The 22,058-nt window shown below is 40.1% G+C and overlaps 1 protein-coding gene across 4 annotated transcripts in view; it reads left to right on the top strand.

Annotated features, from left to right (window-relative positions):
• The window catches only part of ACOT7 (acyl-CoA thioesterase 7), a 264,500-nt gene that overhangs the window by 160,395 nt on the left and 82,047 nt on the right, over positions 1 to 22,058 (top strand). For 3 of the 4 annotated variants that reach the window (XM_075604977.1, XM_075604974.1, XM_075604976.1), the window contains exons 4-6: positions 6,023 to 6,114; positions 14,466 to 14,580; positions 17,981 to 17,995. In XM_075604977.1, the coding sequence (XP_075461092.1) occupies positions 6,023 to 6,114; positions 14,466 to 14,580; positions 17,981 to 17,995 (222 nt within the window). The remainder of the gene's footprint in view (positions 1 to 6,022; positions 6,115 to 14,465; positions 14,581 to 17,980; positions 17,996 to 22,058) is intronic. The other variant, XM_075604975.1, reaches the window with a different exon arrangement.

Raw genomic sequence — 22,058 nt, 5'->3', positions numbered from 1 at the left:
ATGCGCTAAATCCTTCTTGATGGAATCTTTTAGGTCAATCGAGAGCAAAGCTGACACGTCGTTCCCTCCTGCATGAATGAGCAGGATCTGTTGCGGCCTCCTATCCCTGGCCAACAACAAGAGCCACGGGAGCACCTGGCACCACTGCAGTCCCCCCACCCCCCCCAGAACACCCTCGCCTGATCAACGCGCAATCTGAGGTTTTGGTCTGACAGGCCACCCGCTTTCCAGCCCAGTGTATCAGAGAGTCGCCGATGATCCAGACGTCCGTGACTGTTAAATCTGTTGGGGGGGTGAAAAAGTCATACCAGCAAGACCTGTCCCCCGACTAGGGTAGGCCTGACGTAGGACCGGTACCTGTCTGATTCCCAACACCCGATCCTCCGGATAACCTCCCTCGCCAGCTCCGCGCATGCCGCCTCTGTAGCGGCAAAAACAGAAAAGATGGTGCAAAACAGCGCTAAAACACACAATGACAATAAAATATAATAGGCAGCCAGACAAAAACTGACTGTACAGTCAGTAACTAGACAAAGGAAAAAAGATAAGCCGGCGCCAGTTCAAACCGTGACGTGTATAGTCCAAATCAAGTTCTTTTGTGATGGTGATGAGCAAATTGCAGAGTTCCTCCAAAACGTGACGTGATATGTGAAAAAATAAAGAGAGAATTATAGTGCAGTATGTCAAATTGAGGACATAAAAACATATAACACTGACAACATGAAACAAACAAGACAAACTCACAACACAAACTAGCCAGACAGAATTAATAAAAAGCTATTTAATGACAACTAATATAGGATTCTGGATGTTTACACACACTAATCCGGGGGGGCAAAATCGTTGCCCTACTCACAGGATGCAGGATAATTAAAAGCAGCAGGACTGGAAGCACTTTCTGTAGATCCAAGATGGCGACCGGAGCTCACTCTCTGGCGTCCCCACGTGTGGCAGATGCTGTCCGGGGCTCCAGAGGGTCTGGATCAGTGGTGCTGCTGCGCGTGACTCCCTCCTCCTGCCGGTTTTCAATCCTCCTATTCTCCTCTTCTCCTTTCACATATCACGTCACGTTTTGGAGGAACTCTGCAATTTGCTCATCACCATCACAAAAGAACTTGATTTGGACTATACACGTCACGGTTTGAACTGGCGCCGGCTTATCTTTTTGCCTCTGTAGCGGCCCCAATCCTGAAATAGTGAGTCCTGAACCGTGCCGGCTCTAAATCCAAACAATCCAGGCATACCCGGAACACCAAAGGGTACTGACGCCTAGATAATGGGACACCGTCCGCGTGCACGAGCAACGGCCCCGCCAAGTCTCGAGCTCAAATAAGCTACTAAGTACTGGGCAAATCCTGCTCCCTGGCAAGCCTAGCAGCGGAACTCATGCTCCCCTACCCCCGTGGTCTGTTTTAGATCGGCGAATGTGAAGCTGCAGCGAGCCTGACCTGAGCACCGCGTCCCCCGCCTGCAAACCTCCTCCCCCTTTCTTAGTGGCGCAGACCCAATCGATCCATAGGTCCACATCCTTCATGTCCTATGACATCTTACCTTTGTTCAACTCCATTTTTCCCCCTGAATTTTACATCGTATATCCACCAGCCCATACCACTGTGCCTCTGGTGGGCATGCCCGATCATATCCATGTATTTAAACAGTGCTGAACATAAGTGGGGGGGGCTTCTCCCCAATCACCTGATCTAGGGGGCCGCTATCTCTCAATCCCGTGCAATAAGAAATCATGTCTTACTTGAGGACCTTGAGGTCATGGTAATTTGAGCCTACTGTACGTGTAACAACCCCTGGAAACGTGCACCCATGTGGAGGAGATTAGGCTGAAGGGTCTGTGGCAGTTTGTTTTTGAGATGAGATATACTATATAAAGATGTTTTTTTCCCTGTAGTCATTTATCATCCAGCACGTGGGAGTATCCTGAATCCAGCATATTGCCTCAAACACTTCCACATTGTCTCATAAATGGCAGTGGTTCCTCTTTATGCAGATATTATCAGATGGACATTTAAATCTGCATTATTATCTGTGTGTGTTCCCGTGACTACAAGCAAACCAGTATTTTTTAATAAATGGTAGAAAATATTTTAAAATAAAATCTTTGTGCATTTCTTGTTCAAACACAACAATATCATTTACTTTTATTAATGCAATTGTACAATGGAAAAGAATATGTAATTAACACTTCCTCTGGAGCCACATACTGTAATTACAAATATATGATAAGTATCTGCCATCTAAGTTTAACAGGTTGAACTCCATGGACATCTGTCTTTTTTCAACCTCATCTGCTATGTACATTTGTAATTATGTAACTATGTAACAGACTTGTTGACAATGACAATACTTTCTAACATTAGATATTTCATCATGTTGAAAAGGAAGATGCAATGCTCTGTTATCTTTCACATTGATCCATCAGTTTGTAATTATTATATTTTACAGCAATTCATCTTACAGTAAATTCCCATTTCCCTGAGACTTTTTTGGTTTGGTTTTCTGAACAGTTATGCTATTGTTTTTAGGTTTTATTTGAGTTTTGTAATGGTATTTACAATTAAATTTGTCTTGGCAAGCTTGCTCACAACCTAGAAAAAGGAGAGACACAATCGAATTAATGAAACAAAGCAGAGCTATGAGTGTTTTACCCAAGCTCTGTGACCAAGAGTAAAGAATACATTGTTTATTTTCACTTTCTTTGGGTAGTACAGTAGAGTCTTGGTTATCCGACCTAAACGGGACCAATACCGTGTGGGATAACCGAAAATGACGGATAATACGAAAAGTATTATCTGACATTAGCGCCCCCTCCCCTTTCTCACTTGCCGGGCTTACCGTCGGCGGAAGAAGAGGAGGACTGAAGACCACAGGAGTGGAACAGGAGGAAGACAGCTGCCAGCGGGAGAAGAGGACCATGTCAGCGGAGGGAAGAAGTTGAGACAGCGGTAGGAGATGACGTAATCGGAGCAGCGAAGCACAGGAAACGGCAGGGGAGGAACGCGCTGTAACACCGGAAGTTGACGACGTCTGACTTCCAGTGTTTGCCGTTGTTACAGCGCGTTCCTCCCCTGCCGTTTCCTGTGCTGCTCTGCTTCTGCTCCGATTACAGGTCTTCTCCTGCCGCCGCCCGCTGTCTCAACTTCTTCGCTCCGCTGACATGGTCCTCTTCTCCTGCGCCAGCTGTCTTCCTCCTGTCCCATTCCCGAGTCTTCAGTCCTACTCTGCCGCTGCCGCGGTAAGCCTGGTAAGGCAGAAGGGGGGAGAGGGCGAGATATGTCGGATAATGCGGAGGGTCAGTTAACCGAAAGTCGCATAACCGAGACTCTGCTATATTAAGGAGTAACAGGAAAATAAAGCACTGTGTGCTGCATTCAATTAACTAAACAAATCATGAGAATATAGTAATAATAAAAAAAATTTACTTTTTTTGAAGTATTTATATAAAATAAATGTCAGACTGAAAGGTGAACAAAATATGATAATGGACAAATAAAAAAATCAAAATATATATCATTGCTGTAGAGGTAAAAGTAATTAACTACATTCTTTGCGTACTGAGGAAATGACGATTAAATGTTTTGTTTTTTTACATTATTTCAAAATCGTACTTATTGAGTTTTATGTTTTGGTACCTCTGAACTAGTACTAAATAACCACTTAATTAGTTTTTCAATAGAAATAGCCAGAAAGTCAGGAAGTGCATGTAGTGAGTTTTTGCCAAAAATGGATTTAATGAGTTTTACCTCTACAACGACGATATGTTAAAAGTGTGATTGAATAGAGGAGCCGTTGATGAGGTGCTGATGTCCTGTTTAGGTACACAAGTACTGGTAAATCTGAGCTAATAGCGATCCTGAGTAGGAAAAAATATATTTATTCAACAAGTGTAAAATGTCTAGCTAGTGTTAGGCTGAATATAAGTATAAACTTGGGTAGCCCAAGGTACATAGCCTAAAGATGATAATCTTGTATTGATGATTATGTATATTGCTAATTATAGGATAGTATTAGTTGAGAAGCAACTCCTTCCCTAGAATAAACCCTGATTATCATGTGAAGGGGAAGAGAGGTCCCTGAAGCACTAATCTAATATATGAATTAGACCTGTTTACTCCGTGGGAGTTAATACACTCACTAGCAGAAACTCTGTTGGCCGCAATACCAACCCAAGGTCATCAGCAACCCATCAACTGCTCCTGGGTTCAATCACAATTTTAACATATATTTTTGATATTTTTGATTATTTGTCTATTATTATTATAATTTGTTCGCCTTGCAGGCTGACATTTATTTTATATAATAACTTCAATAAAAGTACATTTTTTTATTATTACTATATTCTCATGATTCAGTTAGTTAATTGAGTGCAGCACAATGTGCTTTATTTTCCTGTTACTCCAATACGTATATCCCTGATTTGCAACCTTAACGTCTAACACTATAATTCTCTTCTATTATTGCAAGCTGTGTTTCTCCTCTCTAGTCTTTATAGTATTAAAGAGATTAGAATTCTATTACCAGCTTCCACTGGCTCGCACAGGGCCTTCAAGTAATGATAGTTATGACTAGAGGGAGAAAGGGACGGCTGAAGTTCACAAAGTAACATTTAATTAGTGAAAGTAGCACTACATGAACTAAAACCGTAACGGGCATTATTTTTCCTGAGCTAACTCCATATTCACAAAGCTAACTTTTATGCATAGATAACTCCCAGAAAACAAGTTAATGGTAACTGAGAACTATTTGCACTCACTCTCTGCCTATGTAGAGAGATTATTGATCTTTATATGTTTTTGTATTTATGATTTAGGAGTACCTGGAATTATGAAGTAGTGTTTTTTTTTTTGTTTGTTTGTTTTTTAATCTGGTGTTTATGGTTTCTGAATAATAAGTAAATAATAAGCAAGTGGTTTATTTGCAAACGCACAACGTTTCTGGAAATCTCCCTTCCTCAGGTGCAATATTGGAAAAGGAGTGCGGTAAGATCCAAAACCTTTATCTTCACATTAATAAACAGGGAGGACTTAGATCTAAAACCTGTGTTATAACAATAAGGCTAGGAATAAAAGCAAGAATAAAATAAACACCCTATAGCAACAGCTAAATGAGAATGGACTGCCTGTAGATAGCGCGAGGCACTGTATGGAATAGGCTCCTTTAACTAGCTAACAGTCCCAGTGGAACCTATATATCTATTATCTCTAATAACAGTGAGGCTGCTCTTGCCATTCGATATAGCAACAGTATCATGAAAGTGAAGTTACTGTGTTGATAATCTGTAAATCTGTTGCTGTAATGCTAGCTGCTGTTATAGGGTGTTTATTTTACCCTTGCTTTCATTCATAGCCTGGTTGTTATAACACAGGTTTTAGATGTACTGTAAGTCATTCCCGTTTTATTAATGGATGAAGGTAACTTGAGTAGTTTGATAATCCATTAGGGTGTGTCACAATTTTGGCTGTGTCCCTGTTAAACTACTACTTGGCAAAATTGAGGTTATTAACCTGTGGGCTATTAACTATTAGAACTCCACAAGCCTCTCTATAGTTTTAACAGGTCACTATAAAAGCATCCTGTTCTTCTTGACCACTTTCCCCCTTATTTGCACAATTATACGCTGCGCTGATTTTTCTTTGCTATCCCATTTTAATATACCCATTAAAAGTTATGTTATATTTTCTTTAGATGTGCACCTATAACGCAACCCTTTTTATAAATAACACCATAGTACTATACCACATTAAGTATATTGTGCACCGTCATGGATTAACACCACTATAGAAATTCTAAAGCAGCTCTGGGTAACAAAGTGGCTGGACATAAATGCATTAATATTGCCAATTTGATTCATTATTTTTCTATTACCTAATGCTGCTTTTTCTTGCACTTGTCTGTTTTCAATTTGAGAGTCTGGATATTGAACATATTAAAGAGTTACATTTGCACGTCATTGGATTTTTGGAATTTAACACTATGGTATCATTTCAGTGAATATTTTTTTGTTGTGTAGGTGCGAAAAGGTTGACCAACAGGGCAACTCTATGGTATGTGCCGCTGTCTCTAACAAATGTGGACACAATCATTGAAGTTCCTCCCATTCTGGTAAGTATGCTCTTGACTCCTGCTCAAAATCAGCTATTTAATTGTTGTGGCCAATAACTGTTAATTCCTTCACTACCAGCCGGGCCAGCAACACATGGAAGGGGTTGTATCATTTGTTTTAGGAGTTAGATAAATAGCTACCTTAACAGCAAAGTAGCATCTAACATACTGTATACTGTAATACAATTTCTTAATAACACATTTATAATGCACTAGCTGATATACCCGGCGTTGCCCGTGATGTAATGTTCTGCCTCCCCCATCCTCCCTCTCACCTCTCTTCCCCCCCTCTTCACAGCTGTTCAGGCTTCCCCCCCTTCTCTCCTGACTCCCTCCCCCCCTCTCTCTCCTGACTCCCTCTCCCCCCCTCCTCTCTCCTGACACCCTCTCCCCCCCCTCTCTCTCCTGACACCCTCTCTCCCCCCCTCTCTCCTGACTCCCTCTCTCCCCCCCTCTCTCCTGACTCCCTCCCCCCCCCCTCTCTCCTGACTGAATACCACCCCCCGCCTGTCCGCTGTGCTCCGCCATCTTACTGGGGGCAGCTGCAGGAGGAAGGGGGTCCTTCTGGAGGCTGCCTGCCCACTGCCTGTCCCGCCGCTGGGGAGGGAGGGAAGTGAGCGTTGGCGCCTGCGGCAGGAGGGCCGCGCCGCACTTCCCCTCCATCCAGGAGCCGGGGGGGGAGGGAGAGGGAGAGGGAGAGGGAGAGAGAGAGAGAGAGTTGGGTGATGTCATAGAGCCGGGTGACGTCATAGAGCCACTAATCTGATTAGCCAGAGGCTGAGGACCAATCAGATTCACCGCAGCTAGTACCAACCTTTCAATTTTATATATTAAGATTCACTTTTACCTACTGTGTGTGTATGTATGTATATATATATATATATATATATATATATATATATATATATATATATATATATATATATATATGTAACATCGCCGGAAGAAGAAGAGATCAGTGTATCTCGAAAGCTCGCACAAATAAAAGCATTTCGTTAGCCACAGAACGGTATCATCTATTTATTTTTTGATTATTGAAGCTCGGCTAACACGGTACTGATACCTCTACATGTATATATGTGTATGTGTGTGTGTGTGTGTATATTTATATATATATATATATATATATATATATATATATAGTATACAGAGTCAGATGGCACTCGCAAAAATGTTAAAGATAGGTGCTTGTCCCATAAATCAATAAATAAAAATAGAAATTCCTTACCAGGCAGACCGGGAGTCCAAGACCACGCAGCAAGAAACGAGACAGCACTCCCTTGAGAAAGGTCCTGTTTGAGGACCGAAACGTCGGTTGTATGTGCCTATCTTACAATACATCTTTTGATACTTATACTGAGTGCTGTCTCGTTTCTTGCTGCGTGGTCTTGGACTCCCGGTCTGCCTGGTAAGGAATTTCTATTTTTTATATGTATATATATATATATAAAATCAAAAAATAAATAGATGATACCGTTCTGTGGCTAACGAAATGCTTTTATTTGTGCGAGCTTTCGAGATACACTGATCTCTACTTCCGGCGATTTTACAATGAATGAAGCAAGGATTACTTAAAAACAGTGTCTCTTGGAATGTTATCTGTGCTGGTCCTTCCCCCGGTGTGGATGAGATTTATGGCTGGAGGTGTCAAAGGGTAACTGAAAGCAAGTGAAGAAAGAGTGTGTATGTGTATCAGTGTGAATAAAAATGAATGGAGAGCCCACAGTATAAACAGTGCTCTACACAAGGTGTGTGTGGAGTGAGAGGGGATATAAATGGTGTGGGTGGGTGTGGAAATGTGAGAGTTTGTAGCACAACTAAAAGTGTGTGTGGATACTATGTGGTCCCTATTGGTGTATAGGGATGGAAAAATAAGGAGTATTAGTATGTGTGAGAGACAGCTGTGTGTGCATACATATAGCACAGTATGTACATACATGGCCTTTAGCGCTCATGGGAAGAGAGTTCGCTAGTGTCAGTAATGACTCATAAAATTTCGATCTCTGTTTAGGCCACTGCTAAGTGTCCCGAACAGTTGCATACATTTGTATTCATGCAACCGTCTCTCTTTCGGGGTTTTAAGATTACCTTTGAGTATGGCAACCCTCAGATCGTTCATCTTATGGCCAGAGTCAGAGAAATGTTCGCCAACAGGACTGTCTCTTGTTCCGCGTGTGATGCTGTGGCGATGCAGGTTCATTCTCTTGTTTAGCCCCTGTCTTGTCTCACCTATGTAGTAGCAGCCCCCTGGGCATTTCATGCACATGATGAGGTACACGACATTGCTGGAGGAACAGGTGAACCCTCCTCTGATTTTGTATTCCCGATTCTTGTGTGGTATTTGTATTGTGTCCGCTGTGTAGAGCATTGCGCAGGTTTTGCATCTTGGGTCCTGGCATGGTTTTGTCCCGCATTCAGTTGTACTGCTGAATACTTTACTCCTCACCATAATATTCTTGAGATTATGGGGTTGTCTGTATGATAATAAGGGTGCTTCAGGGAAGACCTGTTGCAGTCTTGTATCTTCCTGGAGGATGGGTTGTAGTTTCCTGGCGATCTTGCGTAGGGCTCCTAGGTGTGGGTTATATGTGACCACCAAAGGTACCCTGTTGCTTGTCTCCTTCTGTTTGTATTCAAGGAGATCACTTCTTGATATTCTGGTGGCTTTGTGAATTTGCTGGTCTACAATTCTGTGGTTATATCCACGGTTTATAAAGTCTGATCTCAAGGCTTTAATCCGCTGGTCTCTGTCTGCTGTGTCGGAGCATATCCGGTTGTATCGTATGGCTTGACTGTAGATGGTTGCATGTTTGGTGTGTGTCGGGTGGAAGCTGTTGTCCCTCAAATAGCTGGCTCTGTCTGTAGGTTTGCGGTATACAGAAGTCTGTAGTTGGTTGTTCTTTATAGTAATGGTGATGTCTAGAAAATATACTTCATCCGGGGAATGGGTGAGTTTGAGGTTGATGGTCGGGTGGAAAGTATTGAAGTTGTCATAGAACTGTAGGAGGTCCTGTTCGCCAGAGGTCCAAATCAGGAGGATGTCATCGATGTAGCGAAGGTATGTAAGGGGTTTCAAATGACAGGTGGACAGAAAGTCACTTTCCAGTTTTGCGCAGAACAGATTGGCATACTGTGGCGCCATCCGAGTACCCATAGCGGTCCCGGTTGTCTGGAGGTATGTGTCATTTCCAAATGTGATTTTATATATATATATATAATTTTCTAAATACCCATATATACATTGCAGTAGTTTTATTGCTATTTTATTAGTTACTGAACACATCATATTCATGGGGCTCACAGTGAATTTGACTGTTGTTTAATGGACAGAGACTTGTGTCATCTTAAACATCTACTGCGTTTTGGCAGGAGAGCAGGATACAGAGATAGATAGACAGAGATAGCAATATTATAGACATTTAAGTAAAACAATAATGTGGGATTTATAAAGAAGGTAAGGAATGATATCTGAGGTATGTGTTTTAAGAGATTTTGTAAAGGGTAAATGTTTACATTGAACTTTTGCTGTTTGTATCAATTACTCTCAAAATGTTCTGTTTCATTAGCTAGAGCTGATCGTAGCGGTAAAAGTATCACCTGAGTTACTGTGTATAAAAACTCTCTAATGACACTGAAAACTCAATGTAGAGATTTGTATTTCATTTGTTATAATCTAAAGCAAAATGAAACATGGACAAGTTAATTGCATAATAGAATCAAATCATAAAATATTCCATTTGGAATAATGTACACTCGTAATAGGTTACACATATTGCAGAAAAGATCTACGTAGAGCTGATACCACCATATATGTCACTTTACTGTAACCTCCTGAACATGTTTTCTTTATAGATAGATGTTATTTTTATACAGGGAAGTAAGAAGCTATTAATGGCATGCCTGCCCTTTCAAAAAGGTTGCATTGGCTTGCAGAAATAATGATATATAAAACGAGCAGATTACTTAAAAAGAAAAAAGAAAAACAAAATAGATGTATATATGTTTTTAATAAAACCTTTGCATTTCCAGATTTAGAGTAACAGCTGAAAAATTAGTGCAGACTATTTTTCCAAGGATGGGCAGTTGCAGTAAATAGGAAAATAGAACAACCATTGGAAATCTTTCCAGAAATACTGGAATAGGCTTTATTTGCTACATTTGTATTTTATTGTACTAAATACAACTGTACGTATAGGCATTATTCTTTGTATCGAAGCCACTTTAAGCATGGTCTTCAGAGCCATTTCAGCACAGGAATCGCTGTCATTTATATCTGCCCATAGTTAATTACAGTATATAACTTATCTTTCCTTGATAAGAAATAACCACAAACACATTGCAGCCTATAAAGCAATAAGTGAACAACAAAGAAAAGAACAGAATACAATGAGAACTAGCTGCATGGGCAGGACTGCTTATCTGAATAGAATTGGAAAATTCAGACTCAAGCTTTGCTCAGGGTTTTTTTTGCCATGGAGTTAGACAGATCGTAATGGAGCCAAATTAAACATTCAGGAAACATTGGTATTTATTGAAATTGATTCAGATTGTACAATTGTGTAAGTGTACCATTGGATTCTGAATTAGGATAGCTTCTCTTTAGCTGGTTTATTACTGTGGTGAGCTTAGGGAGCAGAGAGATGTGCATATTATTATATTTTATTTGTATGGCGCCCACATATTCCGCAGAGAGATAGGCATTGAGAGAAGACCAGATTCAGTACACTGGAGATGGGGCAGGGGGAAAACAAAACAAGACAACATTTATCCGACTTTTTCTGGTGTTGGATTGGGACTGGAAATAGGCGATGAATGAGGGAGAAAACCAAAGGACGGATTTGGGAATAGGTTGGAAGGAGTAGGGAGTCCGTGAAGGTTTTGTCAATAATTGGGCATGAGATTTCTTACAGTATTTCGAGAAGAAACATTTGAACGTTACAGGGAAGTTTAGCTTATAGCATCACCAATTACCCCTGATTTTCCTTTCAGTGTACATGAGGATGAACAGCACAGAGAACTGGTTGTGAGCATTAATGAGCATTGTTTTGGGGCTGTTGATAAGCTCATTGTAAGAGAGCTTCTGCTTTCATCTTTATAGCCAGTGTTTAGCCTGGATTGTCAACCTTGACCAAATATATGCCCAGGATTTATGGCAATGTTATAACTGCTATGACACAGTAGTGTTTTAAAGTAAAAATTAGAAATCAGCAGAAGACTGTCCAAATGAATTTACCAATAAAATAAAGTGATGTAAACTAGACTTAATTTAAATGCTTTGAAATGTTTTTGCATATATTCATTAAACTGGGAAATACTTACATTTGCTGTGGGCATTGTCACATTTAGTATCAATCTTTGGCTTTTATCTAATGGTGCTTAAGCCCTAACTAAGGGTTATCACCAGGTCAATCGTGATTTTGCAAACAGAGTTCTATACCGTTTTATAGGAAATGAAAAGCCTTGGATTAGACATTTAAGAATACTTCTGAGTTAATGGCAGTTAAGGTACTATAAGAGTGTAGGTTCATCATTTCAGTCACAGTAGTTTTCCACCTGCAGTCTACAATTTTTAGTTATAAATATGTTATATTCTCACTTGCAGTACTCCCCTGCTGTTTTTTTTTTAAATTTATTTCATAGAGCAATTATACAGAAAAATAATAGTTTTAAGCCGCTATTTTAACATGTTAGTTGAGGTGGAATCTTTTCATTAATGTGACTTAATGACTATTGGTAAAGTCAGAGCTCTCTCTGCACCTGACATACAGCCGAGAGATTGCACTTTTCCAGTCACTTTCCACATTGTGGATTAAACAATACAACATGTTCATCTACTTTGCAGGGAAACAAATATATGACTACAAGACAAAATAAACCTTTTAAAGTGCTTGGGAAAGGAAATATACCTGGCAGAACTGTTTTGTGAGTCAGGTGAATTATTTTTCTGACTGTTTTGACAACCATTCCAGGGTTATATTTCACACGTGCCAAGGCCTTAAATGCTCGTTGTTCTTCGTTTTACTTTTTCTTCGACCAAAATCAGTCAAATCCAAAATGCATTACAGGCATACCCCGCATTAACGTACGCAATGGGACCGGAGCATGTATGTAAAGTGAAAATGTACTTAAAGTGAAACATTACCTTTTCCCACTTATCGATGCATGTACTGTACTGCAATCGTTATGTACGTGCATAACTGATATAAATAACGCATTTGTAACAGGCTCTATAGTCTCCCCGCTTGCGCACAGCTTCGGTGCAGGTAGGTAGCCGGTATTGCTGTTCGGGACGTGCTGACACGCGCATGCGTGAGCTGCCGTTTGCCTATTGGGCGATATGTACTTACTCGCGAGTGTACTTAAAGTGAGTGTCCTTAAAGCGGGGTATGCCTGTATTTGAGGATTCTCGGGGGCCTATTCTCGTAGATTCGAAGTGTGACAAAGTGCCCTTTCGAAGCGTATTGATATGCTTTGATATTCTGTAAATCCTTCTCGCATGTCTAATCCGTGGCTTTTTTTTACAAGCGGTTTCACTCTGGCTCTACCAATCTGATTGGTTTGTCATAAGGGCCTCCAACTCGCATGTTATGACAAAAAGTGCAATTCTCGCAGCTCCGTTATGCAAACCGCTTCTAAAAACTCAATTTTTTTTTTCATTGCGAGTTCCATCCAGAGCCTGACTTATGGGTTTGGCTGAGAGCGCAACACCCATATGTCAGACTGGGGATGGAGTTAGCATCACCTCTGGTTATTCCGCTTCTAAAACCAGTACAATCCGGACGTTTTGGCTGCTAAACCGTGCGGTTTGTCCTTTTTTTTTTAGAAACCGCTTAGAAGGTGTGATCTGCAGTAGAGAATAGGGTTTTCGTCACGTTTCATGCCGCTACTTCTGAACATGCCAAACCATGTGGTTTGGCACTGACACCTTCGGAGCTACGAGAACAGGCCCCAGAGCCTTAATACAGGGATTTAACAGGATTCTGGTTGCAGTAACATTACGGATGTGCCAAAACAACGTCTGTTACCAGTCTAATAATATTTTCTGCCAGATGAATGACATTTTTTCCACCACAATATCTACTTGGTCACTTAGAAAAATTCCCCTTTGTGTAAAATCAGATGAAAGGTTTCCACTGCCGGTAACACTTGGGATTTACTTATAACTGTGAATCTTATACGTTTGTGACAATTATCACCATGTTTGCATCCTGTGAGATATCTGAAGATCTACATCCTTATTTCCACTACAGCTAAATTTAGTTTTAATTTCCTAGGAACAGCAGTGTCAAAAGACTAATTAAAATGTGAACCCAATCAAAGCCAATGAGTACTTTTGTTGATATTGTGTTCCATGGGAGCTCTTTTAGAAACTTGTCCAGTTAATCATTGTAAGCCATTTAACACAGTAGCTATGTAAAACCTAGAGGAGACAGACATTTGTTTTTAGTTTAATTTGTTCCCCCCCCCCCTTTAAAAAATTTTTTTTTTCAATAATCTGTGTAGAAAAAAAATGTGAAATATATTTTGCCTATTGACTTAATTTCTACATGTAAACTTAGTCTTATCAGGTTCAATTTGTTTTATTTATTTTTGTATATGTAGTGATACATGCAACGTCACAATAAAAGTATACTGGCAGAACTAGAAATATAATTCTGATATAACCAGACAATAAGTACAATGGAGGGGCTGAAGGTTTACAAACCAAAGTTGTCATCAGCAGTTACAGGACATTTCAGGGACATATTTAAACATGTATTGTTAGATTCTCCATATAAAAACTAATGTATTATGGAAACTCTAACCCAACATAAATATATATGCTGCTCCCTCTAAATAGCCAAAAGCGAAATGTACTTTAGAGTTGCATTTGTAATGGGGATTTGTTTTATGAATAATTGAGTAAAAAAGTGTTTTTACAATATGTATGTATATCTTTATTTATATAGCGCCATCCAGGTACATAGCGCTGTACAATACACATAAGTGTTTCAGACATATAACAATAGGAAAAGGAGTCCCTGCCCCGAAGAGCTTACAATAAATAATGTGGTATTGTGGTCCTAAAATCTCTTGGAACCTACACCGTTGCTAACTGGAGGAGATATGGTTTCCCTTCACCAAGCTGCCATTAGCAGCTCCCAGCTCTTGTTTTGTTTGTGCCCAGAAGGATTACAATCTCATTGCTGTTCACCTTCCCGCATGCAGTAATGATACCGTCTAGTAACCGAAAAGATATACGGTAAAAAATCCACACAATTGCTTGTGGCGAGTTACACACCAAGGGCCACGCTGTCATTATGTTGTAATTATTTCATGGTTTCTGTGGCTTTCTCTGAATCAATTTCTAGTATGGAAGGAAAGAACTCGAGGAGGAAGGAAGGAAACGATATGAAGAGCAGAAACTAGAGCGCATGGAAACCAAGCAAAGAAACGGCGAATTCATTTCACCGGTTATCAACCCAGGTAAAGTGATGTCAACTTTAAACGTTTCAAGTGGTCATTTCTCCCACTGATTCAATAACCACCATCATGTATGTCTTTGTTTATTTGTCCACCTGTATCTGTATTCCAGTAGTTTATAGACCGCAGGATTATGAAATTATATCTGTGGATGTTTTTTGGTACTAATTTACATCTTAATTATGTATATATGTAGCTGAACTGATGTGTAGTCCAGGGGTCGCCAACTCCAGTCCTCAAGGGCCACCAACAGATTAGGTTTTCAGGATAACCTTGCTTCAGCACAGGTGGCTCAATCAGTGGCTCAGATTGAGCCACCAGTGCTGTAGCAAGAATATCCTGAAAGCCTGACCTGTTGGTCCACCTTGGGAACTGGAGTTGGTTACCCCTGGTGTAGTCCCTATCACCAAAATGAACTAATGCTACTGACATGTTTAATATCTTGTTTGGCATTTTGTACAAAAATGACACCATTTGGAAATAAAGTTTGGCTTACAAACCTGGTAGGCTTTAATTCGGATATCCTCCAGCCATTTCCTTTTGCCTGTCTCCGGGTTGTGCAAGACCTTTAAAGCAGCAGATCGTCCCAAATTGATTTTTTTAAAAATGTTGTAACCTAAAAAAGTGTTTTTTACTTCCCCTGAAACCCGGGACCCCCTGGTTCCAGAGACATTTGTATTTTTGTGTGTGCTGATTTTGACACACAAAAACCTACAAATATGGCTGATGGGTAACAAGCATGGTTGTGAGGGTCACCAATAGAATGCAGTGAAGTCACCTCCTGGTGATGTTGCAGCTTTTCTATTGGCTGCCGGGCAGAGCCCTGGGCCTGCTGCCATTTTGTGTCAGGCTTCCCTTTGCTGTGGTGGTAGTAGTATAGTGTCAGGGTGCAGTTCCATGATTTCCATGGGAGTAGACACACTGTGAATCATAACATCAATCCTCTGTCCTGTGATATCATGGGCCTGTACTTGTCACCAAGGGATGGGCCCGTGACAGGGGGATGCTCACAAAACATCAGAGCTCCCCTCTTGTCAGGGAAGTAGGCGTTTTGCTTTTGGTCAGTGGTGGCAGAGTAGGGAGAGCAGTGGGTGGCCAAAATAGGGCGTCTGCCTGCTCTTCAGAAATTATAAATGTTGATTTAATACTTTTTCATTCATTATTTAGCCCAACACATACAAAATAATGCTGGCAAACTCGCAGAGCAATTTTATTGTAGTAAATAGAGCGTGCATTTGAGTCCTTTTGTTAATCAAGCCTTGTTATACTGTTTATTGCCAGATACATTTTTCTACCTCCCTGATTGGTTACTTGGGATTGGCCTGTGAGATCCCTGTCACTCCTAGCCAGCACATTCCTACATTATCTAAAACCCCTGCACTGCCACATCTGGGTTTTAAATACAAACAAGTGCAAAAGCAATTAAAGAAGGCAGAAAACATTTTTTGAGGAGAAGGAATTGCTTGAAGGAGATAACACTTTTGAATGAAAGCTCTCTTTTAAAGCAACCTTTTTTTCTCCTTGTTAATTTTAGTTAGCTTTAAACTTTGAGGACAGAACAGGGTTTCAGGCAGTTGTACAGTAGTTGCCTAGCAACATTTCACAAGGGGCAAATTAGTTCCTTTTGGTCTCTTCTCAGACAGAATGTTTTGTTAAGTCCATTACATCATCCGTTGCATTTATTGATATCAGCATTATCATTAAAGGCCTAGTTAATGTTTATTTATCCATGGTAGAATGTTCCCATTTTTACTTCGGGATTAACAATAGAATGTCTCTCAAAGTACAGTATGCATTGATATTAACAATGGAAACCACCAGCCTGCAATTTGTGGTGATCTCCTTTATATTTATACACACACACACACACGAAGATAAGTGTCTGGGGTTGTACATTTATCTGACTAGGAATAGAATAACCCTTTTCTACAATTGGGCTCTCTAATAGTGTTTGACAATTGTTGGATTAGTGATTGAAATAGGTTTGTAAAAGGATTTGATTTCCAAACCTAATCTTCTGCTTCTTTCTGATATAAGGAATTTGTATTAAAAAAAATTAATAACTTCTCCCTTCTATGTCCTACTGCATAGACATCTTACAATAGTAACCGAATAGTCGTGGGCTCACTTTCTATATGGTTATATAGTATGCGGGATGGCTGTAAAAGCTCACCTACTGTAATTATTAGTAGGAGCCAGTAATTAGAGGATTCGGCTACTAATTGAGTTGGTTTGCTAGTTTGGTACAATGCATCCGTAAAATAAAGGAACAAATTATTTATATTTTTGATAGTTTCTTATATAGAGATTAGTCAATTCAAACCATGCATATTTGATCTATTATTCCTTATGTGGGGGGGGGAGGGGGAGTTCTTATTACCTTGTACCTTGAGATCACTGAGGGGGCTGGTTTCAGAGTTTGTTTGCACATTAGGGATAGCGATACTGTAAAACTATGTGAAAATATTGAGCACTTTGTAGATTAGTGTAAACCATTCAGTGCTGTACCATAATGGAATAGAATTCAACCTTTAAAGGCTTTCAGCTCCTTTAACCAATGTGCATCTCATTTCAGGGTTCACTTATTTGACCCTTCTTCCACAAGATCTTATATTCTTGCCTAATTGTCAAACTGATTGACAGGTAGTCACAGAAATACTGTAAGATAGTTTGCCGTTCACACGCTAACCGCCTATCAGGAACTCTCCACCCAGACACACAATGTGATAAGATTTATGCAATTAGTTTCAGCTGTCATACAGTATTGGAGAAGTAGAGATAGGTGCAGTGATAACCACCACAAACACTCTGTCAAACCAACAACATTTTGGGTAGAAGTAATACCTTTGGTTAACGAATATTTATTAATGCAAGCTTCCCCGTTACTCACAAAAGAGACCATATATTTAAAAAAAAAATAGCTGTGATAAAAAAAATAGCACAGAACTACGTGGCGGAGTGTGACATCATACCTGGGCGCCACTTGGAAAATATCTCTACTTCTTTAGTTATTTAGATTTTCTCCCTCCATGTCTTGGAACAAAAATGACATTTGGCTTCGTACCGTAAGCAGGTGAAAAAACAACCACAATCTTGTCAGGGAGCTGATAGGAAGTTTGTGTCTTGCTACCCGAAGGAGGGTTTATTCTGATATTGAAAGACCCCGCATCACAAGGATGCAGTACAGTTTCTGTAACACTTTTGTACAACTTCTTTCCAATGCTTATTTAAGCTGCCACTTGAGCTGTCTTATTTAATTATATGATTATTATCTATATCATTTAAATGATTACATACTTTATCATAAGCATTCAGATTGTTACATTTTTGTAAACCACTGAAAACATATATACAATTTTTTTTTAATTGTGTGTTCCCTTTGTTTATATTCTAATTGCTTCAGATAGACAAAACAAAGGTAAGAAATGTATATTTATATATATTTTTTGAATGACAGTTAACATTTTGAATGAGATATTCTGTATTCAGTTGATCTTGCATATACTATTTGTATTTTTATTTTCAACACACATGGTCACCACACATAAGATGAGAGAGAAACATGAAAAGGAAGAGCGATGAAAAGGGGTGGATAAGAAAGAGGTAGACTTTTTTGTGAAAGAATGGGAGTTTGGGAGTATGATCGAAGAGCAGATGTTGAGAACTAGAGATGAAGGTAACCTAGATAGCTATTAATGCCATAATTAATCAAGCTCTGATCCAGCGTTTGCTTCCATTTGTTTAAATGGCCATGACACCAGATTGGGCGCCAGATTGGGTGCAATATGCTGCATCAAAGCTTGATGGATCTGCCTTTAGAGAGAAGATCATGCAGAGTATTAAATGGGTGAGCACAAAGGGGAATTTGGATTCCTTGCTGATTGTCTTACTTTTTCATTGGACAAACCAGATGTTTTAGACTCTCCTTTTCAGTAACACAAGAGAGAGAAAATGCATGTACATCGGAAAGTCTGAAGAAATGTTAAATATAGTCTGTCACGGGAGACCAGGCATTTAAACCTTTTTACCAGGATCATACGTTGAGCAAAACAGGTAAATTAAATAAATTGTAAATTTATTTACAGGAAAAGGCAGACACACAATTTGACACAAACTACATAAGAAAAGACACACTTACTTGGGAACTGGGGTAAAAAACTAGACTCTCCTAGGTGAAATGTCCTGGAACTGAAATCAGACTGCAGTTCCAGACACCACTTCTCCCCTCTCTCCAGAGGTCTAGATTTTAACTCACTGGACTTGGTGCTTAGAATCTGGAGACACTCTTAGCTCTGAGTGCGGTAGGTCCCTTTATAGATTACCGTGTCCTATGTTTTAACATGGACTCAAAGCGTGGGAATATTTCCCACCAGCTAATCGGAGCATGGCTCATCTGGCTGATGATGTCAGGGAGAGGGGCATGGCTATCTGTGAGGAAGGCTCCGCAGAGTCTAAGAGAATCAAAATGGCTGTTGGGGCCTTTTCCTTTGCTCCTCCTTGCTACCAAATGGCCCGACACCTTTGACATCCTAGGTCCCCTTTGAGGACAGATGGCTAGGCAGACATCCTGGCTCCTATCCAAATGCTTAGGCTGACTGCATGGCTTTTTATGCTTACAGTATAACACCCTATGAACCATACTTTAATAAAGTCTAAACCTTGGGGAACCTTATCTATGTGTGGGAAAATAGTTGTGGATATCTGGGCTCGAAAACCAGGAGTCTGGGGGACATGGTGCAGCCCCAATGTAATTCACCCCGCGAACCCACAAATAGTGCCTGCACGCCGGGGAGAATCAGGGAACCACCAGTAGCTGAGCACCCCGAACTCCTGCAAACAAAAGGAATACATTTTCGCCCAAATATACCACGTAAAACTTACACTCCCAAAATCTTATGTCTCTACGACACAGGGAACCCCAAAAGCCCCTAAACAGGTCAGGTTTTTCTATACTTTACATTGGACTTCCATAGCCCACAAACTCAATACAGGTTCTGGGACACGTTGGCACTAACTGGAGTACGCCTATGTTACCTAGGGATCCCAGCTACAGGATCACTTTTCATCCCTGCGCCTCATTTACTGTGCACAAAGCATATATGTACTTAACGCACTTTGTTAATAAAATATACACTTTAAAAACCTAAGTCTTTCTGGTATGGGAAATAGAATAAAAAGCTGCACTTTATTTTTCACTAGCCATATTCCCCACACACTATTGCATAGACTTAGTATGGATTCTAAGAATCCCCACACAACCTTATATGTATGGTTGGAGCGTCTCAGAATCCTTATACTGGTTCTGGGTGACCTGGGCATTTACTGGGTATCCCCATTAACCTATGGACCCCTTGACTGTTTCAGGGACACCTCACATCCCTATGTCCCTTTTACCTTTCTGGTCTGTGCTGAAGCAGGAAACCCCTAGTGGTGAGTCGCGAAAGCGTTTTCAAGGGGAGGTATTCCCTGGACAATGGGCCTACATGTATCCAGGAATCACTCATGATTCCCAGGAACATTTTTGGGGTATCCAGCAGCTCTGGACCACGGCTACCTAGGAACATTCTGACAAAACTTTATCCGCAGCCCCCCCACCCCCCCTTGAAATTCATACCACAGCAATCTCTGCTCGCTGGCACTCCTATAAAGGTAAAAACACATAAAATACTTTGTTGCACAATACATTTTATGCATTACTTAGTACTGGGCTCAAGAGCTGACTCTTCTTGAACCCTTATTACGAATCAGGGGTAACCAAATGGGCTTAAACCTTTTATTTGAGAGCTGGTTACCCCCCTACCGTCACATAGTCAGAGTAAATGCAGGGATGTATTAAGAGGTATACAGAGAAACAAAGGCTATAAATTAGTGAGCGAGATCATTACAACAGATGGACCACATATTCAGACTTCAGAACAAAGATTTCCAGGAATCACAACATCACATTTATAAGCAAACCCCAAAACAAGAAATTTGACTCAAAGGTTAAATGTTCCTTAGTCTTCTTTTGAATCATTTCAAAATAGGAGAAAGCCACGTGCCGTGATAGTCACGAAATGTAATTAAGAATCACTCTCACACAGAGAGGGTGTTGATTCTTCTACTTTAAGCCAACTGATACATATTTCCAAATGCAAAATTGTACCTCTTACAACATTTTCAAAGAAACAACCCATCTTGTTCTTAGGTTTCCCACTTATGCCTTTTGGGAATAGCACATTTGTCATCTGGTGTTTTAGTTCTAAAAAAAAATTGTTTTGATATTAGCTGGGGTTTCTAAAAAAATAAATCTGTGTTTTACTTTTGGATTTTTATAAAATGATAGGAAAAAGTAAAAACATATTTTTTATTTTGGTCAAAGTTTTTGCAAAGTTAGAATTTGTTTTCCAAAAAGCTTTGACTTTTTTTTTTTTTAAATCACAAAACTCAGTAGAATAGACACTGGTAACAAACACACACAATAAGGGAAACTTATGCAACAGAGTCATAGATATCTTTATTATTATTTTGTATATTATTTCTCTATTGTTTATGCATTCCTATCTGTAACATCGATTTCTTAGTGTATACCGTGGTTATTATTGATGTATAACGACTAGTATTATTTACAAACGAGACATAAAATGTTATATAATACATGTAACAGATATGTTAAACAAACTATTATGATCATTTAAAATGAAAATAAAGAATTTACACAAAAAAATCACACAAAAATGAATAAAAAACAACAATTAACCAAAAAAAAGAGAATTAACCTTTTTCATGGTTTTTGGCTTGAATTGGGCCTGCTTGTAATTCAAATCAAACATCAAGTTTTCGAACTGCTCGACTCAGAATTTGAATCGAATATCAAATCTACAAAATTCAGATTTCAATCCAGTGAACATCGCACTACCCAGAATCTTCACCTGCAGTTTAATCAATGTGATGGTTGGGTGAAGCAGATCTTGGGCATCTGCACATGAGATGTTAATGCATTCTGTTTTTGACATGTTTAATCACCTTATTGTGCCTGGTCTTTTTCAATATCACAAATGCCAGCACAACACCATTATTTTTTTCCAAGGAAAATTACACAATATACAGTACTAGCTGAGAGACCCGGCGTTGCCCGGGATGCAATGTTCCCGCTCCTCTCTCTCTCTCTCTCTCCTCCCCCCTCTCTCTGTTTGTCCCCCATTCACATCAATCCAGTCCCCCCCCTCCCTCCTTTACAGCTCTGTTTGTCCCCCTTTACAGCTTCATGCAGTGTGTGCGTCAGTCATTGTGTGTGCGTCAGTCAGTCACTGTGTGTGTGCGCGCGCGCGTCAGTGAGTCTGACACAGAAACACACACACAGACTGACTGACGCACACACACACAGTCAGTGTGTGCATGTGTGTGTGTGCCTCAGTCAGTGTGTGCGTGCGTGTGCGCCTCAGTCAGTGTGTGTGCGGCAGTGTGTGCGCGTCAGTCAGTGTGTGCGTGCGGCAGTCAGT

This window comes from Ascaphus truei, chromosome 6 (genome assembly GCF_040206685.1).
Source record: "Ascaphus truei isolate aAscTru1 chromosome 6, aAscTru1.hap1, whole genome shotgun sequence".
NCBI lineage: Eukaryota > Metazoa > Chordata > Amphibia > Anura > Ascaphidae > Ascaphus > Ascaphus truei.
This window is presented reverse-complemented; position numbering and strand designations above follow the sequence as displayed.